This window comes from Diprion similis, chromosome 10 (assembly GCF_021155765.1).
Source record: "Diprion similis isolate iyDipSimi1 chromosome 10, iyDipSimi1.1, whole genome shotgun sequence".
NCBI classification, from domain to species: Eukaryota; Metazoa; Arthropoda; class Insecta; order Hymenoptera; family Diprionidae; genus Diprion; species Diprion similis.
This window is the reverse complement of record NC_060114.1, coordinates 7,593,880-7,621,727: the sequence shown is the minus strand read 5'-3', so window position 1 is coordinate 7,621,727 and position 27,848 is coordinate 7,593,880. Positions and strand designations below refer to the sequence as shown.

Genomic DNA, 27,848 nt, shown 5'->3' with positions numbered 1-27,848 from the left:
GTAACTATCACGAATGAAGTGAAGGTTGTTCTATGCTTGTTCTAAGTATTTCTCTCAACGTCAAAATGCACTTGTCATACGTATTGCATCGATCGCGGGTTTTCATGAGCGATCCGTTCGTGACAACGCTACGGTGGTGGATGTCTTCGACCTAAAGAAGTCATCAAGGAATTTTAATAATTATGCAAAAAATGGAGAGGAGCTCCTCATTGCAGTAAGGAAGTTGTTGGTTGGTAGTTTCTTGTTGAATTGAAAGTCACTGTTTCTAAGCAGATAACCGTGTTTCCTCCGCTAATTATGGCTTTTTTTACACCATGTAGCGTGCCTGATATCCTACTTTTGATTCTTATTTTGCAGATGCGGGATTCCACTCCTTTGCTGCTCCCTGGCTGTTTGTTTGATTCTACCAATTATTAACTAGTTGTCAGTAAGTAAAGTAGGAAATCTAAATTAACGTTACATTTGATCAACCAAATTAAGAAAATTGCAAAGTTTTGACAACAGTGGTGCCGCATGCTAATGCAAGAAGAGAAATAAAAATAAAAAAAATTAAAAATGCACAAAAATCATAAATTTACGCAATTGATCGGTTACGCTCCTAGCTTTAATGCAATGAAGTTTTTCTCAAAACTTCTATTACGTTTAACTACTTGGCGCTTTTCCCCGCAAATAATAGTTCGTAAGAGTGAGAGTATGTGTGCGACAAAAAAGCAGATATAAAGACATAGTTGTTGTGCTCTGATCAGCCCGACATAAGCTGACTTCACTTAACTCCCCAATTCCCCTTAACTTTTTCCCTTATATCATCGCAGCACCAGTTCTTGGTCTGCTTACATTAACTTCCTGTTTCGATTCACCAAGTCTGAATTGTCGAAATTCATTTCAACGATACAGTTGTCAACTTTCGTCAACTTGACCTTATGATCGGTGAGGATTTATAAATAACATTTGATTAAAATTTAGCAATTTAATTTGTATTCATATATGGATGGCTTCTTATCCTAAAACAGATATTGTCTTATGGATTTGACAGCAATTTGTCGAATGGTTGACGAATTTGGCGCAAAATTATCACTTCTCATCAGGCATAACTCGAATCGGAGTGTGAGACCTCCGCGCATGTTACAATCCTTGTGCAAACACATTTATGTTCTGAATAGCACTTTAACTCTGCCTTTGATCCATCGTAATTGTGAGGAAAAATCCAGATTAACGGAAGAGATAAGACTTCACACGAAAATTGTGAGAGGATTTCTTGTGTGTTAATGTCAAATAAAAAATAGCACTTATTCGCTTGCACTTGTGACACCGTCGTTAGATATCGCCTTGACTTCACCGCTTTGTTGATAGGTACGTTCAGCAATCAGAGCAAGTTTATCTGCCATTGCTTTCCCTGTTTGTTGAAGCATTTGCGAAAAGTGACCATTTGGATTTCTCAACAGCAAATGCGGATGGTCGAACTCCTGCGTAGAAAATGAAAACAAGTCAGTTTATAGTACTTTGAACATTTTACAGGCTTGGAAGACCAACTTGAAAATTTACACACCATGACACGGCCTGCTTCCATGACCAAAACTCGGTCACTGTCCATTATCGTGTTCAAACGATGAGCTATCGTCAGCACCGTGCAATCAGCGAATCTCCTTCTTATGGTGTTTTGAATCAAATCATCGGTGCTAGGAGGTAAAAAATAATCATATTGAGATACGGTTGATGAATATAAAATCAGCCTGATACTAGAAAGTATATCGATAATTACATTACATCAAGATACTAAACGTGACATGATCAATAGACCAACCTTCGATCAATATTGGCGGTGGCTTCATCAAGGACGAGCAATCGGTTGTTCCTCAGGATGGCTCTGGCCAAACAGATCAATTGGCGTTGTCCAACGCTGAAATTTGCTCCACCTTCAGCGACTCTGAAGTCAAGAGAAGGCATCGAGTCTCCAAGTTCTACTTCTCGTAAACTATCCCACAGCTTAGCGTCTGAGTACTGGTCGAAGGGGTCCAAGTTGTAGCGGAGACTGGCCGAGAATAATATTGGCTCCTGAGGAATGATCGAGATTCGGGGTCGCAGCTCTTGTAACCCTATCGACTTTGTGTCTATGCCGTCCAGAACAATTTCACCTTCTAATCCATCTCCAGTTAAACGAAAGAGCGCTGAGATCAGAGAGGATTTTCCTGCACCAGTCCTTCCTACTATGCCAACCTTCCATCCAGGGTTTATCTTCAGGTTTAAGTCCTATTCAGAAACGAAACCATGAGTGAATTGACATCAGGGAACTATTCATACGATAACACTCAGGAAATTCTCAAATGTACTATTTAGAACTGAATAAAGAGTCCGATGAACGTAATTTGAGATTCATTTTCACTGATTAAAAAAACCACGCTAAGGATTTTTCAATGCTACTGCATGAGACTATTTGACCTGTAGACCAAGGCAGAGCTCAAATGAGAACTTATGTGAAAGTTTCATACACATATCCATATTTTTTTTCTCAGCCATACCTTGAGCACTGGCGGTTTGTCATCGGCATATTTCATAGAAACATTTTTCATGACTAAAGCACCTTGAGAAGGCCAAGTATCGGGAGGAGGATTGCTAGTTGTGAAAGGTCCCTCCTTGGGTAGGTTAGTATACTGAAGAACTCTCTCTACTGAGGTCATCTGTGAAACAACCTCAGCACTAAGTCTCACTCCATATTGAACCATTCCAGTCAATATCAAGCACTGTGAAATGGCCAGACCGACAGATCCACCGGGGAAATCTACGAATCCACGGATGGGTCAAGATAACTTTATCAAACAATTTCTCGCAGCTATAAATCACGTGATGTAGGTGAGAATTACGAACCATTTATAAGAATGAACGAGAAGCAAACAAAAGCGGTAAAAAGACACGACACGAGATCAAGTGTGAACCCAAAGGCAGTTGCCGTCCCAATGGTAAGATACCAGGCACCAGTGTGCGCATCTTGGTGATGGTCAAACTCTTGCCTCAGCATATTTTGCACAAGGACACCACTGCTTCGTATCGTCGTCAATCCATCGAGAGTAGAGCTCACATGGGAGAATACAGGACTTTTGGCTGAAATTGATATGATGAATAATCGCGTGTTAGTATGGGGATAAAAGTATTACATCAGACCAGTTAACAGTTCGCTCAAAGTTTGTGATGTGATAACCGTTGCTAAAAGGTACTTATGTAGTTTAAAACTTACTAATTCCTTCAAGTCGCTTGATATCCTGGGCTGTCTTTAAGTAATAGACTCTAATCCAATAGAAAAGCACAGCCACAAACAACATCGGGATTATCGTCCATGGATTGACAATGCCGATCATAGCAAGAATTCCTAACATTACTGTGAAAACCTGAAGTGCTTCAAGCATCGCCCTCGGTAGCAGTTCATCCATTGCACCCACATCCTTCGAAAATCGGTTCAGAATCCTTCCTGCAAAATCAAAAGCAGAGAGATCAGAAAAATTCTGACAGTCCTTCAACGCCACATTATAGATAGAAGAGTCGCATATACGATAAAGACAAATTTAAAACTAAAATATTTCAGGTCTGATATAAACTATTCAACGTACCAGTTGGATTGGTGTTAAAAAATCTCATGGTAGCTCGCAAAAGGTTTGAAAACATGGAGTCGTGTATAGTGCGACTGGCGGTCATACAAATCTTCATGAAAAGCAAGCTGCGCAGCGAGAGGAAGAAAATAGCAGCTGCGATCAAGATTGTATAAATTTGAATGGCAACGTTAGAATGCAGCAGTCCATACTGGTCAAACCATGCGGTATCGGGATCCCAGAACATTTGATGAAAATTGTTCGAAGTTTCATTTTTGCTGCTCGTAATATTGAAAGCGGTTTCATTAGCTTTTATTGCAGCTCTTTTTGTATTTTGATTGGTCCAGTAAGTCACCCAGAAATCACTCAGATTTGCTGATAACTGACCACTGATAATAGTCAACGTAAGAAGGATCAACGAGCAGACGTTACCACCGGATAAAAAGTAGCCGGTGTAAACTTTAGTAGACATAGTTCCCGTAGCGACCTCCTCATCTTCAACATCCTGCAAATCTTCGAAGCTCACCGATCTCTCTGATGGCCTTTCACTGCTAACCGAAGTTAGCCGTTTTTTCTGCAACAACATAAACCTGTTGAAGGTATTTATTTGAAAGTAGGCATGATCAGACTGGACATTTGAAAGAAAACGACATGCTGTAGTTACCCTGAAGTCCGGTTTCTCCACGTGGCTAACCTCCTCCTTTTCTTCTTCAACCGTTTCGGATTCCTCCGATTTTTGAGAGGCTAGAATGGCGTGAGCGGATTGCTCCAGCTCTTCATAAGTCCCTTGATGCATCACGCTGCCCTGGAACAAACACGAAATAAGGAGAAAATATTGTTGTCTCATTCGAAAATGGGATTTCATTAACACTCACGCGGTTGAGAACTATCACACTGTCAGCTTGACGGAGAAATTGCAACTGATGAGTGACGAGGATCCGTGTCTTGCCCTTCAGGTACCCTTGGATGCACTCTTCGAACAAGTGACGACCGACATGAGCGTCAACTGCACTCAGAGGATCGTCTAGCAGGTAGAGATCGGCGTCTCTGTAAACGGCTCTGGCTAGATTGACGCGAGCTCTCTGACCTCCAGATAAAGAAGCTCCTCTCTCTCCGACGAAGCTCATGTCACCCTGAGGAAGCTGTTCGAAGTCCTTGACCAGCGCGCAAACTCTCGTCACCTGGAAAATTTTTTCGATCGTTAACGAAAATGTGAGAGAACATGATTACAAGTGTTTTTTTCGTACCTCTTGGTATCGCTTTCTGTTGTAGGGTTGGCCGAAGAGAATATTGGCGCGTACAGAAGCTGGAAACAGCCAAGGATCTTGGCTGGTATACGAGATGCGAATGTCCTGACTGTTGATTCTGGTTTTGTCATTGTTTTCACCGGTGAAATAGGATAGTCTTCCAGCACCGACCGGCAACTCGCCTAGCAACAGGTGCAGTACGGACGACTTTCCCGAGCCGACGGATCCCACGAGCACAGTTAAAGATTTGCTCTTCACTTCCATTGAAAGCTCGCATAAAGTTGGCGGCAGCTGTGCGCTCACCCAGTTCGCAGCGACGTTCACCAATTCGATGCTGATTCCATGTTCAAGTCGTTTGTCTGGTTTCTTCACTCCGTTTGTTGATCCGGATGTGATTTGTGCTGCAGATTTTTCTTTTTCCAACAACAAGGACTCCTGAGAAATAAAAAAGACTTGTATTAGTAAATAATATTAATAAATGATAATGCTGAGACTCACACTCCACTTGAGTACTAAAATACTTGCCAATTCAGTTTCCTTTCCACTTTCGAGCAGTTGGCTTGTCGTGTGCTTCTCTACTGGCTGGTCCCGATCGTTTGCTACAAATTCAGAACTCTCCGGTCTTTGCACTTCGTCCAGCAGCAAAAAGTCCTGGAAGAATTATGAATCGTAAATTTTGTATCGATGACGAAAGTATAGAAAAAAGATGCATTTTACTTACCGCTATTCTTCTTAAAGAAACTATCGCCTCTCCAGCCTGAATGATTGCCTGCGGAAATGCAATTGCACACGTCATTTGGAGCAAGTTGAACAGAGTTGCCAGTGGAAAGGTTATTTCCGCGGTCAAAGGGTTACCCATCAGCGCGAAAGTGATTAAGGTCAAATAAAGCGTGACTCGTTCCGAGAAGACCATAATACTCGCGAATATCCCTTTAAGATACGACGTAATTGAGATCAGTTTTATCTCCAGCCCTCGAACCTTCGCCACTATAATGTCGAACGGCTTCTCCCACGAGTACATCTTGATTACCTGCGATTTTTCAGTGCATGTCAATAATTTTCGTTTGTCAACCATAGAAGTAAGTAGTAATTCACGACGTCGTCGTTTTGAATGATCAAATCAGTGTTGATTTCTGACAACACACCTCAACCCCAGATATCAGCTCACTCATCAGCTGTACTCTTTCGTCCGTCTTCACTGCGATTTTGGATCGCAGCTTGGCGCTAAGATTACTGAAGTAACCCTGAATGGGTATGGTCTGCAGGATCATAGCCCCAATTCCCACCAACGAAGCCATACCGACAGATTGCCACATCACGTACCCTATCAGAGTCACCTGTAATCATGCAAAAAGTAAGAGCGATCTACGCGTGCGAAACCATCAAGTCTAGTCATTTTCGAGCATTACCTGTAACGGCATTATCCAAACGTAATGAAGATACATAAAAAGGTTATCAAATCGGGCCACGTCGTTGCTTATCAAATTCGCCACTTGACCCGCCGCTGTGTTGCTCACCGATGCCAAATCGAGGCGAAGAATCTAAAACACGTCAAGACCAGGTATGATAGCATTTCGGTAAATGCTGGCGGAAAGTATTTTCATCTTTTTTTTCGGTAATCAAGGTTTGGTTCTATATTCCAAGTCTGTTATCTTGCATATTGATGACTGAAAAATCGCATTTTTATTTAAGTATCGTAATCAGTGTCGTTACAAATTAGTGCCCATCACGAAAGTGTGACAGCGTAATGAATTTACGTGTGTAAAATAGGGTTTTGTCACCTTTCTGTATATCATCGAACAACAAGAGATCCTCACGCACATTCCCATCTCCTGAGTCCGCAGGCCTGAGTGGTGAAGCAGGAATATCGACGCGAGTGTGAGGAGGATCAGTTCTGCGGCGTAGATGAGGGCCTCGTTTTGCGTCAACGCATTTTTTTCCTGGTCAAAGTAGCCGATGACCCAACCCTGGACCACTGGCTGCAGTATTCGCACCGCCATTAGCTGCACAAAGAAGAGCAGTCCTTGCAGCATGAACTTGATCCAGAACATCCTTATCAGCGCCAAAGTCAGGCTCGGTTTCTTCTTCGGCTTCCTTTTGCTGCCCTCTCCCACCATCGGCGAATCTTTCGCCTTCGCCAACTCCTTCTGCCATTCTCTGGATTGAGACGTGAGACGTGAGTTGGTGATTTGCTTTGAGATTGAAAACCAATTTCTGCTTCACTCACCTTTCGAGACGGTTACCGAGACCCTCGGATTCATCAGATTTCAACGGGTCATACAAATCTGTTACTTGCAAATCACGTTTCGCCCCCTTCAGGAAAATTGGATACGCCCATCTGAAATAATTAATTATGACCTGTATTTACTTTTTCTTATTCGAAATCTCTGAAATTTTGTGAAAAGTTTTTTTCATGCTAACGAAACGACAAAATCCTTCGAACCGGCGCAACGCTTCGTAAAAATCTTTCCAAATATTTGTTGAAGTAAAATCGAATGTAAATCGAAAACTTGATTTATAACAGAGAAATAAATTTCTCCAAATTTTTATATTTTTTTGAAACTAATTTGCTTTCTTTTACTCTATTTTATAATAATTATTTCATCATACTTTCTAATAAATGACAATATACATGTGAATTATTTTGTATCACTGTATGTGCAAACCTACTATTTAGAACAAACTTAATGGTCTCGTATATTCTCTACAAAACGGACAAAGTCTAAATTCGATAATTGCTCATTGCCACAAGATATCGCTACACGGTACACATTATTATCTCCCTATAAATACTTACGACGATTTGATTACTATATTAACACCAAGTGTGAATGATTCTTGTTGAACAGCATGAAATTATCGATTCATCTTTAGATACAAACGTCTTGACTCGTCGACTGATTCATTATTATTCTTATTATCACTCTAACTTCCTTTTGGAGTCAACACATCGCACACCGAAAGTAATACGATTTCAAGAAAAATTTATTACCTCCTGACAAAAGAAATTGCGTATGTAGGTGTGTGAGATTCGTGTTATCATTTGATCGCGCTTGAATCCGAACTTGCTGCATGTAAAATAAAACAGCACATCACAATGTACATCAACATTCCTAATTCTTGGTGTCTATCGGATTGATCAGATTTTAAAATTTAATCAATTGTGCAATGGAATTGTGACGGATTATACAATTCGTGTCATATTTGATTTACGAACAGATTGTAGAAGTGTAGACTTATATTATATGTGGGTCATTCAATTTTGGCTTGACAACGTGGAACCCTGCCCACATCGGAATCGATCAACGTTTTGTTCTTTCAACATCATTGTACGTCGAATGTCTCAATCAGAGCGCTTCAATTTCAGCAAACGTATTAATCCTTTGAAGCATACATTTTTCCTTTGAGTTAAATTCCTTGAGACCGGGTATACAAGGGTTTTAAAATGCAAGATGGCGAATGCAAGATCGTGGACTGAAAATATAAAAATTGATCCTAACCGCACATTAGGTCCACCATCTTGAATTTTGAATTTCTGACATCAGATTCGTTTTTAGCGACCCCAAAAGCCCCGGAGTAACAAATTTCAAATTCAATTCGTCATCTTGCAATTTGAAATTCTGACGTCGGTTTCGTTTTTAGCGTCCGCAAAAATTTAAGATTACTGAGTTCCATTTCTTTAGTCTTCATAAGCTTCCCACAATTCGAGAAAAAAAACCTGTTTCTCGGATTCTAGAGGTTCGAAAACGTGAAGACTTGTTAAGATTAGAAAAAGTGATTTTCGACCGAAACCAATACTCTTCTTCTATCACCAAAGCTGATGAAGACTAATAAAAAAATTCGTTCTATATTTGAAAATAGGTTTGAAAGTGAATATTGTTACGATAGTCCAATCAAATAGGGCTTCAACCTCAAAATGAGAGCTAATAAGCTATAAAATTGTATTCATCTTTGTTTTGACTTTCCATAAGTTAGTTAAAAAATCTCATAGAATCTCTTCTACGCGAGTCAAGTTATTCAAAGTTGGACGTCGTAAAAACCCCGTTTTTGTAAAAATCTTGTTTCTTTAGTTCAAACTATTTTTAAAGTTGTTGAGTATAAAATTCTTTACAAATTCTTTCTTCAGAAATATTATATACAATTAACCGGTCTTTAGATAGAACGCGAAGAGTGAAGAGCGTTTAGCCGTATATATGATAAGGCTAGTATAGGTCAAATGTGGAATCCAAAACGTGGTACGATTGATAAGGTTAATTATTTACTAAAAATGTAATAATTATGAAGAAAACTCAGTTATTCACTAACTAGTAAATGATATTTACATATATTATTGACAAGATATTTAGTTAATTTATGTTAATTATAAGATATCAAAATGACGTAGTCTGAAGATATTTTAATGACATTTTTACTAACCATTAGTTGATCGCAAATCTATTATAGTTCAAGTTTCAATGCGAGGGAGGTTTTTTCCTGTTATTTTCATTAAGAATAGCAAGAATGCAGCTCGTCATTCCTCTTAGGAATTGATTAGTAAATAACTAAGGTTTCTTCATAATGATAATATTTTTATTAAATAATTATAAACCGTACTATGTATTGTTTTCCACAATCGACCTACCGTTATCAAGTCATACACATGGCTAAGCGCTTCCTACTCTTCGCGCTTTATCTCAAGAACAGTTAATTATATAAAATATTGCTTCGACCAAGTTCAGGCGAATTTTATGCTCTTGAACTCTGATATCTCCAAATGTCATTTAGATCAAAGGAAAAAAAATATTGACAAAAAAACGGTTTCCGCCACCTTCGACCTTGAATATCTTGACTCGCGTTCACGAGATTCTATGACAAGCTATTTTAAGCTAACTTATAAAATGTCGAAACAAAGATTCATATAATTTTATAGCTTATTATCTTCCATTCCAAGGTTTAACCTTTTTTTCACCTTATACGACTGTACTAAGACGTTATTTGCAGAAACGATCGAATGAATTTGTTACTTCGAGTAATGAAAATTTTCGATGGGTATAGAAAATGAACTTTTTATTGTTATAAATATTCACAATACTATGAGGGATATTGATGTTTGAAATAAGAAACAAAGGATCCAATAAGTAAAATTCCTGGTTCCTTTCTTACCCGAAAAAGAGCCGTTTTAGAAAATTTGAAGATTCCTCAGGACTTGGTAGGCTCTGTCTTTTTTTCGTGTCCATGTTTTCTCAATTTTCTATGTCCTCCCTTTAATTTTTTCCTTGCATTCGTGCAGTATTCTTCGACTCACTGCAGAAATAAAACAGAGAAATATATGAACACAATTCACTGAAAACGAATATGCCGATGAAATGAAGTTAAAATGTTCAAACAAGTTTGTTCCGATCTTGCAACTCGATTTTACAAAAGGCCTATTTAACAACTACAATATCGTTAGTAACACAGGTCGACAAATAAACTTTGTTTTCTGCGTTTCTATTTCAAAAAATAATTTCTGATGCCAGACATCGAAAAACACCAGAATATCTATTCTTACCTTTTAAGGCTTGCTTTTGTCTGTTTTACGTCGATAAGTAAGTTTTGAAAATTTTAATTGATTTCACGAGCTGCAGGTGGTAGAACTTCGATCAAAACGGTAGCAAATTGCATATTACTTGCGTAAGGCACAGTAGTGAGTGTTTGCTTTCTATCAAAGCTGTATCTAACCGTTCTTGTGCGTTACTGTGTTAGAAGATGGCGTCAAGACAGTGGAAACAAGATGTTGACTCATTCTGTTTTATTTGCGGTGAATTTAAAGAAAGTAGGAAGCAAAAAATTATTTTCTTTGTCAATAAATTAAATGCTTTGTCAAGCTTGTGAAGCCTACTTTGACCTGCAAACTCGGAATCAAGATAAACAATGGATGCCCCACTTTGCCTACGTTAACTGCAAAACCACTTTAGAAGGTAAGAAACTGAAACTTAAAATCTCAGAAACTTTTGAACATATTTAAATTTTTCTAATACTCAACAATTGTTATTCTTACACAGAAAAATCATCAGAATTAACCCCAATTGACTTCAATTCTCATACGAGAATATAAGAGAGAGGAGATTACATTTGGGGCTCAATACGAGAAAGTTTATACAAACATAAAATAATCACTAAAAACATTTATTTTTGAACTTAATTTTTCATCACTTTACATTTCTATGCTTTGTACTCATCATTATTCTTGAATTAAAAAGACTCCGATGTTCAGCAAAAGTTTTTCTGATTGTAATTTGAAATAAAATTATGAAAGATTCAGTTATTTTTTTTTTTAAATTAAACTTTGATGAGAAAAAATTATTTCTGCGTTAATTAGTAATATAGAATAAACAAAAATTTGACATTCATAAGTCAAAAAAATAAGTCCAATCATCCATGAAAATATTCAGTCATGTATGATAGAATGATGCGATAAATATAAAATATTGAATCAAGGTTATTAGCATAAATGATTTCGTGCAGAGAAATGATGCCAACGCGTGATGGTAGCTACAAATTATGGTATCAGCGGAACTGATACACGCAGTTTAATTGAACATAAGAATCAGGTTATCAATTTTTTTTTCCCTCAAGGTCTGATTGATTACTGACAAATTACGCGATTCAATGTATTACTATTAATCTATCCGTCACCTGTTCGAAGATTGCAAAACGTTATGCAACACCTTCGAAAACTCAATCTCAATACAGGTATCACGTATGTTTTTTCCTTATCGGGTATGCAGGTCTCTTTATCTAATACCCTTCGATTGATTTGGCAACTCTTAAAACCAGACGTAGCAAGATACACGTCGCCATTGCTTTATCGTCTCCGTAAATTTATCTCTCGTTTTTGTCGCTCATTTTTTTTTTCGAGTTAAACCAAAAGATAGCGCCGCACGCAATCGAAGGCCGAATGATCCTAACCCAAGGAAGTCGCTGTAACGTGTTCGGATATTTAAAACCAATCTTCTTTTCTCATTCCTCTACCGATTCAGTGAATTCATTTCATTTCCCTTTCTCAGTTTCCTTCGATTGACTATCGACTAGCTAGCAAAAACACTGATGAGTTGTACATTTTTGCATATTCCGTTTAATCAATAATTGAAGAGAAGGTCATCATTCCAATGTGCTTTGTTGTTGACAATTAAAATTTTTTCAACAAAACAAACGCGTGAGGATAAGGCATGGAATGAAAATAGGAATCATGTTATACGCCCAGTTTCTACCCACAAAACAGGGAGAAAAAAAAAACATCAAGATTGAGTATCACGAAATGGAAAATAAAAAATCGATGATACTGAACTAAACGTACAAGATCGATTTTTGCTTCCTCATTTACGTTTCAGATTTGAATGCTTTGAACAAAAATGTAATTATAAAAACCTTAGAAATGGAAAACTTTATTCTCAAGTTGAATGACTGAACCGATGATATGAAATCGAAAGTCAAGACTGGTTTACTTGAATGCAAAATATTTGTTCTATTCGAATAACTATCTGCCCAGTAGTGCGATGTGAAATATTAATAAATGCGATAAGTAGAATTGTGCAGCGTCGGTAAATTATTAGTGTTTCACATCAATATTAATCTAGGTTAAAACAATATTTTGTACTAGATTATACAATAAAAAGTACGACCACTTTGTTTTCGACTGTTTCGGAAGCAAAGAAATGATATTATTTTTCTTATTTTCTAAATCACAATTGGGTCGATGAAAGAAAATTTTCCACACGAAGTGAAAAAAATATTTACCTTTCAATGATGCATTCCAAAGAAAATTTAAGTGAACATCATATTGACAAGAAGCTAGTTGGAAATTGTATTTCATTTACGTACTTAAAATTGCATTCCGTACCGGAACCTTTTGATACATTTGAAACTTTTAACTTAACGGCAACGAATCTTTACCGTTACAGTGAACAAAACCGGTACGTAAGTATTTAAGTAAGCTTCAGTATCTTGTGTAATATTTTTAAACTTGACCTAAATGAACTTTCTTTTACCAAGTGTTCGTAGTTGTTGGACAAAAAAAAAAAAAAAAATTATTTCTAATGAGAATGATGATTTAGTAATAAGATTAATGACTATATAGAATCTCGTAAAAACTTACTAGAAACATTGAAGCGCCGATTGTATTCCTGGAGGTATTTGATTCAAGAAACAAGCAGCTAAAGAATGGTTGAATGGGTCTCGTACAGCGGAGTCTCGAGTAAAGATGTTGTATAAAAATAATACAAATGGGAGAAAGAACGTGACACAGATTGACAAGAGACAATGACTCAGTACGCGTGTTTCCGTTTTGTGTTGTTATGCAGCAAAGTAATTTTAAACTGGACGAGTCTTGGCAAGATTTTTTTTCTTTAAATTTTATCAATGCGAGCTGTGCGGTATCTTTATTTCACTATTTTATGTTCAGGCGGGATTTTTCATTGGTACAGTTTCTTCTTTTCTTTTTCGTCGCGCCTTTTTATTTCCTGAACGACAATGATCACCGTTCACCGTGCTCGACGAGCTCGGACGACGAACTAATCTTATTCCGGTCGAAATGTAATAACGGAGATTCATTTGTACGATAATGATGCCCCCTCTTTTCAAATGTCCAAACGCCGCTGCGGACGCTTCACGCTTGTAAGTTCGTATCATTATCGAATCGATGTGTATCACATACACACATACATACTTTTAAACACACCAAAATTGTTGATTTTTTTTTTTTTGTTTGTTTTTTGCGTATTTGAAATTTTAGAATTCAAATTTGAGTCACGATCGATGGAAAACATTTGTCTAGTGTTCGAAATTGCAGCTCGTAGTCAATGCCGATTCTAAGTTCGTATGATACCCGCACTCAAAATCAAAGTCATGATTTTCGCAATTTTGAACCTGATTCAAAAGCAGACTCAAAGTCACAGAGATTTTAAAAAAATGATGTAACTTCATTACTCATAACACCGGTCGACACGATTTTTGGATCTGACTTATGAATGTCAAATTTTGGTTTCTTCTACGTTACTAATAAAGGAAGAAATCATTTTTTTTCATCAAAGTTTACGTTTTTAAAAACCAAAGCAATTTTTCCAATTTCAAGAAAAATAACTGAATCTTTCATAATTTTATTTGAAATTACAATCAGAAAAATTTTTGCTGAACATCGGAGTCTTTATAACAATATAATTCAAGAATAATGATTAGTAGAAAGCATGGAAATGTAAAGTAATGAAAAATTAAGTTCAAAAATGAATGTTTTTAGTGATTATTGTATGTTTGTATGGACTTTCTTGTATTGAACCCCAAATGTAATCTCTCCTTAACATTCTCATATGAGAATTGAGGTCAATTGGGGTTAATTCTGATGATTTTTCCGTATAAGAATAACAATTGTTGAGTATTAGAAAAATATAAATATGTCCGAAAGTTTCTTAGATCTTGAGTTTGAGTTACTTACCTTCTAAAGTGGTTTTGCAGTTAACGTAGGCAAAGTGAGGCATCCATTGTTTATCTTGATTCCGAGTTTGCAGGTCAAAGTAGGATTCACAAGCTTGACAAAGCATTTAATTTATTGACAAAGAAAATCATTTTTTTGCTTCCTACTTTCTTCGAATTCACCGCAAATAAAACAGAATGCGTCAACATCTTGTTTCCACTGTCTTGACGCCATCTTCTAACACAGTAATGCACAAGAATGGTTAGATGAAGCTTTGATAGACAAGCAAACACTCACTACTGTGCCTTACGCAAGTCATATGCAATTTGCCATCGTTTTGATCGAAGTTCTACCCCAGCTGCTCGTGAAATGTATTAAAATCTTCAAAACTTACTTATCAACGTAAAACAGACAAAAGCAAACTTCATAAGATAAGAATGGATATTCTGGTGTTTTTCGATGTCTGGCATCAGAAATTATGCATTGAAATTGAAACCCAGAAAAAAAAGTTTATTTGTCAATCTGTGATAAATTGGGATGGTAGATTGCATTTTTTTTTTTTTTTGTCAGATATTATTCATGGAAGTATGGTGCATAACTTGTGATGACGAAAACTTTGCATCGCTACTCTACGCGTTTAGCGGTGTCTTTTTTTGATGCTTTTGAACCTAAATTCGGCGTGCGAGTGGCAAGCTGCTGGGTGCTGCGAATTGCTAGTATAACTGCTTCGAATAATTATCTTCGGTAATATAGATGTGTCTCTTTGACTTTTGTTCTCCATATTTGGCACATGATATCGACCCATCTATGGATAACAACGGTACTCGAGTGACTGCAGCATTTTGCAATACAGGCACAATAGGATAAAAATAAAGTCGCCGTACCAGGAGTCGGAATTTCTCAGTGATTATTATCAACGTAAGAATACCGGAATGACATTAACCTAGCGGTAGATTTAAAATTAGTAGTTATGTAGTTTACAGATACTGGTTTCGTTTGCAGTTATTCAAACCGTCCTCTCGCTAATTTTTCTTACTTGCAGAGAAAAAGAAGCAAACTCATCGAAATGATTGAAAATTTGATTACATCGCACTTGCTGAAGATTACGCGATACGATGTTCACTGATAACGGAAATGGAATCACCAAAATGAGGTTGCGTAAATCGTAAATTATAAAATTTTGTAAGTAATTTTTATACTACAATAAGACGATTTTAAAACGTTGATTTAAATCAGTCGTCGATAACAGATGGAATGTAACTAGTTCAAAACGTTAAAAACGGAATTTTATAGCAACGTTGGAACAAACTTTCTTGAATTTTCGGAAACCATAGTTATAAAATTCAATTTCCTATGCAATTGGTTTTGCCCTGTGTCACATCCTCGATGTCTACTACCCCCAAATACACACGGATTAATATATTATTCATTATCATATTCTATATTATGTTAATGAATTTGTGTTTTAGAACTAGCGATAAATTGTGTGGTGAGTTGGTTCTTCCGCAAATTAGAAATATTCGAAGCCGATTCGTCACATGAAAATTGAATAATAAAAAGTCTAAATTTTCTTTTCATCATCAATCTATTGGTTATAATTTTATTTTTGTTTATTTATGAATGTCGAGACTCATTGGTGACAGCAGTCTATAATAATTCTTATTATTGATTTGAAATTGGAGACCAATAACGCAAAATTCCAAAGAGAGTGAATTCAGAAATGCTTTTCTTTTATCCAGAGAATTATCAGAATTTAAAAAAAAGTTTGCGAAGAAAAACGATTACTAGAATCAGAACGCGCAAAGATAACAAATACGAAAGAACAATTTGAAGTAACAGAAGTTGCACAAGCTGATCAAATTAACGCCGTATAAAATAGGGTACGGAAATCCGAAGATCTTTCAGAATTACGGACATCAGTGTTATGTAGAAAGCTACAAGTATAAAAAAATTAGACGAAAATTTTGGAGCTAAACACAAACTATTCGAAATGGAACGGGAAAAACGTGTTAAAACGCAAAAACATCCTGAAAATTTAATAAAAAGTAAAAAACAATCAGGAAAACAAACAGAATCAAAATCTAGGGAAAAACTGGTAATAGTAACGGTACGTCATCCCCTCCGCTGCACACCAGGGTCAAAATGACCGACGACTGGACTCTTGGCTTGGAAAACGCGACGAGTCAAAACTGCGCCAACGAGCAATTGATGCCTTAATTTGGCAAAAACTAGAGCGACCTTTCACTTTTTAAAAATTTGGTTGTCACTCACCGAAATTGGGAAAATTTTCACAGTTGCACCATTAGGATCGAACTGTCTGGTCTGATGCTACTCGGCGGTGATGAAATACACACTTTAAGCCCAGTCTCATAAGATTTGATGGTAAAATGACGAAATGGCAGCTGATCTGGTTTTCGATTACGAAGAACACTGACATCTCATTTTGGCGACATTTTTTACCGACATTCATGTGAGGTTGGTAATAATTTGACACTTGATTGATCTAATGGAAGTAGGTACTCCTTAATTCACATGACGCAAGCGAATTCATTTCCACTATGAACAGTTGTTTCTCTGTCTTATATTAAAAAATAGTTGCAAATGAAGTAGATTCGTAGATGTTCAACTGAACACTGCCAAGCGAACTTCAATTTTGAATCAGTTTCGATCTTACTGTTAAACTCTTAATTTACTTCTACACTCTGAAGTTTTCGCACAGACTAGAGTTCATTGGCTCAACCTCCTAATTGCTTTTCACGAAATCAATTTCTCCAGTATTTCGTGTTATCAATATTGTGAAATACAGATTGACACAATTACTTATGGGGCGGATTAACAAATGGTGATGAATTATTGTCGTCGGTAACGTTATAGTTACGTCGATGGTTTTTCATCGACTAAACGATCCGTTTACAGTCCCCGCGCTCAAGGAGGCAACAAATCTCATTGTTACAGCTACGAAGTGGCGATAGATACAAAAAACATAAATCCACCGCTCCTTCCGTAATGTAACTAGCGTAACAATATTTATTTTCGACCATTAGGGAAATTATAGTGAGCGGAAGAAAAAAATTGCGTATTTTGAGTTTATTATTTTTTTCTTCGGCTCACCGTAATTTTCCTAATGGTTGAACAAAAATATCGCTACGCCAAATTGCAACGACACTATTCATAAATAAACTGAGATTTTTTTACCTCGCCGAACTCGCCAGAAATGTCTGGAGCATCGCCATTTTTTCGAAGAAGCTATTTTTCACCTGGTATTAAAAAATAAAAATATTTTGTTTGATACTGTCGGGCTTATGAATTTTCAAAAAATACACCTGTTTTTCGAGCGGCCAGGCTGCACGTCTCAATAGTTCGTGGGACAGGAAATCATGTATATTTGAATTCTGTGTGATATTATAGCGCTGATATGACAGAATAATGTAACGAGATTTCACAAGGTCAGCGATTCAGTGTCTTTTTCCGTTAATCGATGAGCGTCTACAAAGTATAATTTACAGGTAACTGATTGATTGATATGAGGAATAACTCATTGGCAGTGATGTAGTTCAGCGTTTTTGCTTCTGAATCTATTGGTGATCCTTCAACGTTGTAATACTGGCAGGAATAGTCATAATATCATCCATTTCTCTGTACTCGAGGCTTGAGTGATAAGCGCTTTCAGCGATCTTTGAGAGTCCTTCGGCTGTCGTTTTTCCCATTTGTTGAAGCATTTGAGAGAAACGGCCATTCGCATTTTTCAACAGAAGATACGGGTGGCCAAATTCCTGTGAAAAAAATAAGCGAAATGAGGTTTTCACTATTCTAATCACGTATAGTCGTAGCCGAAGATCTGATTTGAATATTCACACACCTCAATGCGACCTCTCTCCATGACCAAGACTCGGTCACTGTCCATTATCGTGTTCAGACGATGAGCTATCGTCAGAACCGTACAATCAGCAAACTTCCGTCTTATGGTCTTTTGGATCAGAGCGTCAGTTCTGAAGAACATAAATAAGTGTTAGGCATCTATCAAACTCGACGAATACTCACGAAAAGTGATTAATTTTAAAACGACGAGTCCCAATTACGGATGTCCAATTTGTTGACTATCGATAAAATGAGACCAACAGGCGAATTGGAACGACCATGAAGTTGTAACGATCAACACCAACCTTCGGTCAATGTTGGCGGTCGCTTCGTCAAGCACGAGTAATCGATTACTTCTAAGAACAGCTCTGGCCAAACATATGAGCTGCCGCTGTCCAACACTGAAGTTGGCACCATCGGTGGCAACTCGAAAGTCAAGCGATGATGACAAGTTCGCAAGTTCGACTTCCCGCAGGCTGTCCCACAGTTCAGCGTCTGAATACTGGTTAAAGGGGTCCAAATTGTAGCGAAGACTTGCTGAGAACAAAGTCGGCTCTTGGGGGATAATCGAGATGCGGGGACGCAGATCTTGGAGCCCGATTGACTTCGTATCTATCCCGTCTAATAGTATTTCGCCCTCGAGTCCATCTCCGGTCAATCGGAACAGAGCCGAGATGAGCGAAGATTTCCCAGCACCGGTCCTTCCCACTATGCCGACTTTCCAGCCAGGCTTTATACTCAAATTCAGATCCTGTCGTGAGATGATAGGAAGAGAGTGACGTATCAAAAGGATGCTTGGACTAACAAGGAAAGCACCCGAAGCATACCTGATCGATTTCCTGCATTTGTTGATATCTTGCAGGCCATTATAGAATGTGAGACTTAGGACGTGTGAGGGGTAAACAACATCCCTGAACCTTACCCCCAAAAAATTAGGGAACGACCATCGAGAGTAAAACATTGGGCTGATTATCGTCTATTGATGGCGAATTGTGTGCGATTTTTGCAAGCAGGCTTTGAGGGTAGCTTTCACCTTGTGACCGAACAGATCACTACGTGAAAAAATAACGTATACAATTTTTTTTAACGTACTACAATATACATATATGGGTTGAAGAAAATCGATGACGTAGACCTCGGGACTTTTCTTGTGAGTAAAAGAATATGGGAACTTATATTGCTGTAACATATCGGAAAATAATATAGAATACTTTCTACAGAAATGTCTTTCTCACCTTGAGTACTGGGGGTTTTCCCTCGGCATATTTCATGGAGACCCCATTAAAAACCAAACTGCCATCAGATGGCCAAGTGGGCGGGGGAGGCTTGTCAGTTTCGAAAGGTCCCTCTTGAGGTAAATTCGTATATTGCAGAAGTCTTTCCACTGAGATTATCTGGGCAATTGTCTCGAGGAATAACCTTACTCCAAATTGAACCATACCAGTCAGCAGTAGGCATTGTGAAATCGCTAAACCCACAGATCCACTGAGAAAGCTACCTAAGAAACAAAAGATACCAGAATTGTGTTTTAGTTCCCCGCTGCATCTCAACATCGCTGTATTGTTCAGCCTAAGACAGATGAATACGAACCGTTATTCAGGAGAACCAACGAGAAACAAACTGAAGCAGTGAAAAGGCACGTAATCAAATCGATTGAACACGCAAATGCAACCGACGTGGCGATGGTCAGGTGGTAGGCACTAGTGTGATCGTCTTGGCGTTGGTCGTATTCCATCTGCATCATTTTCGCAACCCTCATACCATGGCTTCGTATGGTCGTAAGACCATCCAAGGTAGAGCTGACTTGCGAAAATACTGGACTCTTGGCTGCAATCACAGATCGATGATTGAAGGCTCCGATTGATTCCCAAAATATTACCCCGGTGGAAATAACATGGCGTATGTGAAAATTTGATGGCTGAATCATAGACAGTAACGATGCAAGTGACATGTACTTTAAACTCACTGATTCCTTCGAGTCGTTTGACACCTTGAATAGTTCCGACAGAGTAAATTATGACGAAACATAAAAGTCCACTAATGACTATCACAGGTATGATCATCAACGGCATTATAAATGTAACAATTCCAAATATCCCTAACAGCGTAGTGAAAATCTGACATGTCAGCATAATTGTTGTCGGTAGAAATTCATCCATCGCACCCACGTCCTTTGAGAATCGATTTAAGATCCTCCCTGCACAAAAAATAGTTTACTGAAGTCTATAACGATAGTTAAACTTATGTGCGATCCAAAATTTATACTGTGCAATGACTGACAATGAGTCGATTAGCAAAAGATGAAAAGCAAGTTCATCTTGCGAACCTTCCTTATAAAGTTCAACGTACCGATTGGATTAGTGTTGAAAAATCTCATCGGAGCCCGCAAAAGGTTTGCGAACATGAAGTTGTGTATGTTGCGACTGGCGTTCATGCATATTCTCACGAAGATCAAGCTGTTCAGTATAACGAGGAAAATGGTGGCTATGATCAACGCTGTGTAAACTTCGACCGCTACATTTTTACGTAGAAGTCCGGCTCCATCGAACCATTGCGATTTGTCTGCGGAAAGTACCCGTGCAGCAACGTTTGTGGTGTGATCTCGTTCATGCGTCAGATCTTCAGAAACGGTCTCATTTGATGCTGACACGAGTGCGAAGACATTGTGATTAATCCAGTAAGTCAACCAATAATCGCCGGCGAATGGTACTGTCATCGCGATTGCGAAAGTTGCCACAAGCCAGGTTAGCCAACAGAGATTACCACCTGCCAAGAAGTAGCTCGTGAATACTTGGAATGCCGATTTTCTTGTTGTGACCTCCTCTTCACTGATATCTGCAGATCCTTTGGCGTCCTCAGAAACATCTTTTGAATCTTGAGTGTCGCTCCCAGTTGTGAATAAAGCCTGAATCTACACGGCACAGTTAATTATGCCTATGCGAGTCACTACATATATGGTTAAATTTCAACCTTCAAAATATTACATTAAACATTACATCGAATGTTTCAACATAATTATTGGTATGTGTAATCATCAAAGGCTCCGTATCCAATTACTCATCATAGGTACCTCGTGTTCCATGTTTTCCTCGTCATTTTCGTCCGCATTTTCAGCTTCATTGGAGGTCTTCTTCCCGAGAGAAGTAATTGCTTGCAGACTGTTCTCGGCTACCTCGTCATATGTCCCCTGACATTTGACGGTTCCCTACAATCATACAATGCTCTAGCGACATCAAAATTTGTCTATATCATATGCAAATTCAGCAAAGCAGGATCCTAAAAAGCAACATTAGTTCGGTGCACTCCTCCGATTTCTTTGTAACTCATGTATGTTTGTAGAACATGAGGAACTACAAGACATGTATTTTTTATTGGCGGAATTAGGGATGGTAGGGCTGAAAATTACTTCCAAAGATGGGCATCCTTTGGGGTGGGTTCTCAGTTCCGTATAAGGCACTTGATGTATTTGAATTAGAGAAACGCTCTGAAACCTTTCGTTCGCCAATAGAAACATTTTACGTTGGTTTCGTTTAAACACATCAAGCGCATCAATAAATCATCTCGTTGAGTGCCCGTCTTTGGGGGTCATTTTCAACTCTTCACACCGTTTTTTGGCTGGTAAAGAAATACGTGTCGTTTACTTTTCACTGTTCTGTAACATACATGAGTAGCAACGAATTCGTAGGAGGACACCGAAGTGGTGTGCCTTGGAAGTCACGAAACGGTTCTACTCACCCGATCAAGAACAATGATGTAGTCAGCTTGTCGCAGGTATTGCAGCTGATGAGTAACAAGGATCCGTGTTTTACCGCTTAGGAAACCTTTGATGCATTCTTCAAACAATTGACGACCAACATGAGTATCAACAGCGCTCAAAGGATCGTCAAGCAAGTAAATATCGGCATCTTTGTAAATGGCTCTGGCCAGATTGACTCGAGCTCTCTGACCTCCTGACAAAGAAGCTCCTCTTTCCCCAACAAAGCTCAAATCGCCTTGAGGTAACTGCTCAAAGTCTTTAACGAGTGCACAAACTCTGGTCACCTGAAGAATATGTAATCAGTTGCCAAAGTTGCGGAATCAATCGACTGAAAATTTGACCAACGTACTTCTTCATATCGTTTACTGTCGAAGGCCTGGCCAAAGAGAATATTGTCGCGTATGGAGCCGGAGAAGAGCCAGGCATCTTGGCTAGTGTAAGAGATACGGAGGTCTCGAATGCTGATTCTGTTTTTCTTATTGTTTTCGCCAGTGTAAAAGGACACTTTTCCAGCTCCGACTGGCAACTCGCCCAGCAAGAGGTGCAGCAATGACGATTTTCCTGATCCAACGGTCCCCACAACCATGGAGAGCAATCGACTCTTTACCTTCAACGAAACTTCGCATAAAGTTGGTGGCAGCTGACCAGTGACCCAGTTTCCAGCGACGTTGACCAATTTAACCCCAATTCCGTTTTTCAACTTATCGTCTGTTGTACTCGTCACATTCCTTCCATGCATGCTCACCAACAATGCAGACTTCTCGTTGGATTGTTCCTTGTTCTCCAGTAAAGACTCCTGAAACAGTGATTCGTTATGTTCCGGAAGCACAGTTGTTCAGGAAATAATTTTGCGCACTTTCGTACGCAATAGTTAGAAAGGTCGAGAAATTTTGCATTAAAGTTCATAAAATTCCTATTTTTGTGATTTTTACTCATCACTTGATTAAACTCATCAACTTCAAATCAAATGATAATTTAAGTGATATTTTGAAAGCCAAATAATTACAAGTTCTTCGATAAAACAAGGTCACAGCACTATAAGCAGCAACACTTACAAGTTCTTCTGTTGTTCTGTGCTCTAGCGATACATTTGTTGTATGTTCTTCGCGTTTCTGGATTTCATTGAGTGATTCAGCTTCAGAATTCTTTGCTTCCTCTACTTCCGCCAACAGTAAGAAGTCCTAACAAATACACAAGTTGCACGTACCAAATTCACAACGCAAAATGTAAACGCAGAGTGTTTAACTAACCGTTATCCTCTTCAAAGACACCGAGGCCTCCCCAGCCATATTGATTGCCTGCGAAAACTCGAAAGTACACGATAATCGCAGTATGTTTAATAATGTGGCTACTGTGAATACCACTTCTGCGGTCAATGAATTGTCCATCAGCGCGAAAACAGTTATTGTCATATAAACCGCGACTCGTCCAGAAAACACTGGCATGCTGAGTGATATTGCTTTTATGTATGACGAGTAGGCAATTAGTTTTATCTCCAATGCTCGAACTTTAGCTACTATCATCTCAAATGAACTTTCCCACGCGTGCATTTTCACCACCTGTGAAAACAGTCTTTACAGTGTATCATCAATGATTGAGGAAGTGTCATGTGTCAGCGTGATTCGAGCATAACCAGTTTGCCGTATCTCGCATTTGTGGACGACATTGAAGTGACAGTACCTGTATCCCAGAAATCATCTCACTCATCAGCTGAACTCTTTCGTCCGTTTTTACTGCAATCTTAGTTCTCAACTTGGTAGCAACTCGGGATAAAGTTCCCTGGATAAGTGTAGCCTGAATTATGATAACCACCAATCCTGCCAAGGTGGCCAAGCCCACAGCTCTCCAAATGATGTACCCATACAAAGTCAACTGTAATCAAATTCACAGGGCTCGCAGATCGGTTACAAAACACGGCTTAAACTGAAGGTGCAGATTCGACAGTTCGGAGTGCCCCAGTTTATTACAAAGTGCTACACATAATTCTTCGTGTTAAGTTGGCATTATCATTATTTTTACCCATTACCTGTAGTGGCACGATCCATGTCAAGTGAAAGTATACCAGAAGATTGTCGAATCGAGCTACATCATTGCTAATCAAATTAACGACCTTTCCCGCAGCGACATTGTTTACCGCAGCCAAGTCGAGGCGTAGGACCTGAAACCCATGGTGACAATGACGGACTGTCAGTGTGACAGAGATCACAATAACTCAGGCAGTAGTACCAGAAATGTGTTACCGATTGGCAGACTTTTTTTTACCTCGGAGTCATCAACTCCTTGCGTCGAATTTCGATATCGAGTATCATGAACAGAAATTTATTCGTATAAGATGGCCAATTCACTAATTACAAATTGTAACCAGTATCTGACGAAGATCGAAATTCGGCTAATCACCGAATCTCACCACCATCACTCACCTTTCTGTATATCACCGAAGAGCAAGCTATCCTCATGCACATTCCAATCTCTCTGGCACGGAGATTCGAGTGGTGGGTCACTAATACCATGCTGACAGTCACGAAGACCAGCGTAGCAGCGCTTTGAAGAGCCTGGCTTTGCGATATCTGGTTTTCACCGTCGCGGAAGTGGCTAATCAACCACCTTTGGCATAACGGCTGCATGGTGTTCAATATCAGTGCCGAGGTGATGCACAGTGTCCCTTGGAGTAAGACTTGAAACCAGAATACTCTGATCAGTGGCCAAATCAGATTCGGCCGTCTTTTTAACATCTTTCTTTCACCGTCCTGTGACTTCGCCTCAATGCTCACCTTCGCCAACTCCTTCTTCCATTCTCTGGATGAAACACAATCACGGCGAAAACGTTTGACTCATGTTAATGAACATTCGCCACCTGGGCTACTGAATTTTGAGAAGAATGTTGTTTCTCTTACCTTTCTAGACGATCCCCCAGACTTTCGGATTTGTTTGAATGTAGGGGATTGTACAGATCTTCAGTCTGTAATTCACGTTTCACTCCTATCAAAAAAGTCGGTAGCGCCCATCTAAAATCCAAAACAATTCTGCATGTGACAACAGTTAAGTAATACAGAATTCGGCTAGAATTCGGAAATCAAAACCTATCAACAAGACATTCGCGTGCAACATTATACGGATCTATGCACTGTACAAGAGAAATGAAAATAAAAAAAAATTGGGTTGAGGTTGAAATTTCGAGAGACTAAATCCCCGAAATTAGAGAGGCTACAGGACAATAAACATATGTATAGTGAATTGGTCCCAGAAGAATATCTGGATCATCTTATGAGAGTATGTTGGTACAAATGAGACACGTTGATCCTGCAAGTTTCAGGCTTCTATCTCTTTCGGTTTTTTAATAAATCGAGAAAAACGTAAAATCAGAAAACGTTTCAACCGATTCCATTGAAATTTGGAAACATTATAAAAGTATATAAAGGCCATACTTAGAAAAAATAACAGCTTATAACGTTTATGATAATTATTAGAAATAGCCGATTTTTCTAAGATTATTTTCCTCCTAATGATAACGTTCTAGAAAAATTTTAAAACTACCTTTTTTCATGTCTTTTCGGATGTTGAATAACCTTTGAAATCCCTCAATTGATCAAAAAGGTTCGCCCTATTGAAAAACATTACAATAGATTTATTTCCATGCTTTTACCTTTGAAACAACAAAAACGTAGTCTATTTGATGAATTCAAAATGACATTAGACATTGAACACAATAACGTAAGAACAACTTTTTTGCTATCAAAACGTTAAAATATTCAAAAATCAATCATAAACTATACTTGGAGGCTAATAATTCTATCTAAAATATCTTTCTGCATTTTAAAACATCAATATTCAAATATTATCGATCAATATATTCAGTCAATGCGAATCAATTTTTATTTTTCATGTAATGAATCTATTTTTTAATCTTCGTGGCTAATCTTCGTCGCTATCTTTTTCAATAACGGTTGTAATGTTGTCTTTAATCAATAATGTCTTCAGTATTGTACCTTGTCTAGGGATTGTGGACAAATATCGTCCGTGTTCTAAACAAAAAATTATTGCAGCAACATCTGAACAACTACCGATAGTCCTAAGTCCAATGGCACATTCACACCAATATCTTGACATTCCACTCCACCTAATTGCGTCGGGTTCATATTCAACTAGCTGACACGTAGACGACGTCGCACGGATAGACAAATGCAAAGTACAAGGACAAATGTACTCCTAATCACGTAAGTATTTCTCCGGTTGAAGCTTGCACAAAAAATGGCTCTGTAACCCCGAAACATAAAGTTATCCATCATATATATCACATCAATGTTGTAAATCACGTTTATTAAACCATTTGATTAACACATGCCGATGAAGTAGTCAAGCAGTGATTATTCTTACGACTTAACTAACAAAGATTGAGAATTCGAACTAAAAACTTATTTTTATCAAAATGAATTATAGCTCATATAACTCAGGGATAGTTCAGCCTTTTGTTAGTTAAAAAAAATTTCAAATCGGTTCAGTAGTTCCAAGGATTACCCCCGCCATACAAAGAAACAAATTTTACCTCTGCATAATATTAGTATAGATAAAACATCTGTAAGCCTTTCTACCGATAAACGTCTGATTTAAAAAAAATGTTTTTGCATTGTTGTTTTTAATGTCTAATGTTATTTGCACTTGATTTTTTTAATTTAATAGAAATTTTCCCAAAAATCAAAATAGATTAGGTCTGAAACTTACAGGATCAACGTGGCTCGTTTGTACCAATACACCCTCAAAAGATGATCCAGATATCCTTCTGGGGTCGATTCGCCATGCTTATCGTCCTATAGCCTGTTCCTTGAGCAAAGTTTCACCATCGCAAACCTCCGAACGTTTGAAATGCGGAACTTGCGAAGTCCGGAATGAGAAAGTCCCAGAACTGCACTGAAGTCTCGAGATTTCGAGTAGTGAGCGTTTGTGCGTGGATCTAAGTGCGCCAGGGTGCGTGAATCACAGAGTGTTGATTCCAAAAGATCGGTTTATAGAAACTTCGGACAGTCGGGGGTTTGCTTTAGTTGTTTGATGTTTTTTTTATTTGAAAATTTTGCATTTCGGAATTCCATCTTTCCCAACTTTGTAGATTCGGAAATCTATAATTTCGAGGGATTGTATATTCGGAGATTTGTATTTTCGGAATTTCACTTACACCCCAAAAAATCATCGAGCAAAATTTACCAGAAATAATATTATAAATTATGCAAAATCCACATTGCATGACTTTTGTATTTCATAATAACATCGCAAGTCTTGAAGAAAATCAATCAACAGAACCTTATTAATCTCAAGAAAATAAGTCGGTTTTTTTAATTCTCGATCAGTACGTGATGTAGCCTTTCATCTATTCTGATAACATCTCTAGAATCAATTGGGTAACTCGTATACGGTGGAGCGTCACTAGAGCGTCGAAGTCGCCATCCCTACTCCTCGGCGTTGTACGGCTCCCCACCACAAAGTGCTATGCACGCTAGCCGTTTCAAACGCGTTTGAGACGGAGGTGCGGTGAAACGTATGGCGGGGAAATATGGGCTAATAGCGAGACTTATATTGACGCTCCACTGTGCAAAGATCCACAAAATTGATGAAGCATATTGTTGGCACAATATGTGGATGCAATGAAGCAGAAAATGGATAGTATAGTTGGGAACATATTTTTTCACGCTTGGCTTACCCAAAACATAGCCGGCTCAAAAAGTTTGCAGATTCCTTGGGATTTTTCGGCCTGGTTTTCGTTTTAGTGTCCATATTTTCACCGTCCATTTGTTGACCTCGTTGTTTCAGACGGTTCGGAGTAAGTGTTTTTATCTCTGTTTTCTGCCAAGTAGAAAGAAGAAGATTCGATATTCAATCCAACGGCGCGTCAAAAAGTAAATACAGAGAAACCTTTTCTTTCAATAACATTGATAAAGTTTAGGAAAAAAACATTTCTTGTAGTAAGTTTTTAGTCTTTTAAGAAAAGTAGC

At 38.3% G+C, this 27,848-nt stretch overlaps 2 protein-coding genes across 3 annotated transcripts; both read right to left on the bottom strand.

Moving 5' to 3' along the window:
• Positions 1–952: 952 nt before the first annotated feature.
• Positions 953–10,041, bottom strand: LOC124411661 (ATP-binding cassette subfamily C member 4-like). The gene is made up of 17 exons (XM_046890921.1): positions 9,968–10,041; positions 7,053–7,163; positions 6,607–6,982; positions 6,235–6,366; positions 5,971–6,162; positions 5,547–5,855; positions 5,351–5,476; positions 4,826–5,260; positions 4,454–4,759; positions 4,243–4,383; positions 3,600–4,152; positions 3,230–3,460; positions 2,863–3,096; positions 2,517–2,776; positions 1,802–2,247; positions 1,547–1,676; positions 953–1,463 (listed from the first exon to the last, which is right to left on the bottom strand). The coding sequence occupies exons 1-17, from the start codon at positions 10,039–10,041 to the stop codon at positions 1,287–1,289; spliced, it is 4,233 nt and encodes a 1,410-aa protein (XP_046746877.1). The 3' UTR covers positions 953–1,286.
• On the bottom strand, positions 1,393–27,694 carry LOC124411660 (ATP-binding cassette sub-family C member 4-like). Of its 2 annotated transcripts, XM_046890920.1 has the most exons (18): positions 27,557–27,691; positions 24,762–24,872; positions 24,288–24,663; positions 23,894–24,025; positions 23,548–23,739; positions 23,118–23,426; positions 22,923–23,048; positions 22,217–22,663; positions 21,846–22,151; positions 21,181–21,315; positions 20,460–21,015; positions 20,077–20,307; positions 19,701–19,937; positions 19,346–19,608; positions 18,416–18,861; positions 18,112–18,241; positions 18,019–18,025; positions 1,393–1,461 (listed from the first exon to the last, which is right to left on the bottom strand). In XM_046890920.1, exons 1-18 carry the CDS (start codon positions 27,643–27,645, stop codon positions 1,436–1,438), a joined length of 4,119 nt encoding a protein of 1,372 aa, XP_046746876.1. In that variant the 5' UTR covers positions 27,646–27,691; the 3' UTR covers positions 1,393–1,435. The 2 variants fall into 2 exon arrangements, with proteins under 2 accessions (XP_046746876.1, XP_046746875.1); XM_046890919.1 differs by lacking the exon at positions 1,393–1,461 and having other exon boundaries at positions 17,806–18,025; positions 27,557–27,694.
• Positions 27,695–27,848: the final 154 nt, after the last annotated feature.

Excerpts from the sequence above, each read along its gene's own strand:
- LOC124411660 (XM_046890919.1), bottom strand. The coding sequence starts at position 27,645 with ATGGACGGTGAAAATATGGACACTAAAACGAAAACCAGGCCGAAAAAT. Across the intron at positions 23,740-23,893 it reads CATGGATCGTGCCACTACAG|TTGACTTTGTATGGGTACAT; the intron begins GTAATGGGTAAA and ends ATTTGATTACAG. Across the intron at positions 21,016-21,180 it reads AGGAAAACATGGAACACGAG|GCTTTATTCACAACTGGGAG; the intron begins GTACCTATGATG and ends GTGTAGATTCAG.
- LOC124411661 (XM_046890921.1), bottom strand. The coding sequence starts at position 10,041 with ATGGACACGAAAAAAAGACAGAGCCTACCAAGTCCTGAGGAATCTTCA. Across the intron at positions 5,477-5,546 it reads TTTCTTTAAGAAGAATAGCG|GACTTTTTGCTGCTGGACGA; the intron begins GTAAGTAAAATG and ends TAATTCTTCCAG. Across the intron at positions 4,153-4,242 it reads TGGAGAAACCGGACTTCAGG|AAAAAACGGCTAACTTCGGT; the intron begins GTAACTACAGCA and ends ATGTTGTTGCAG.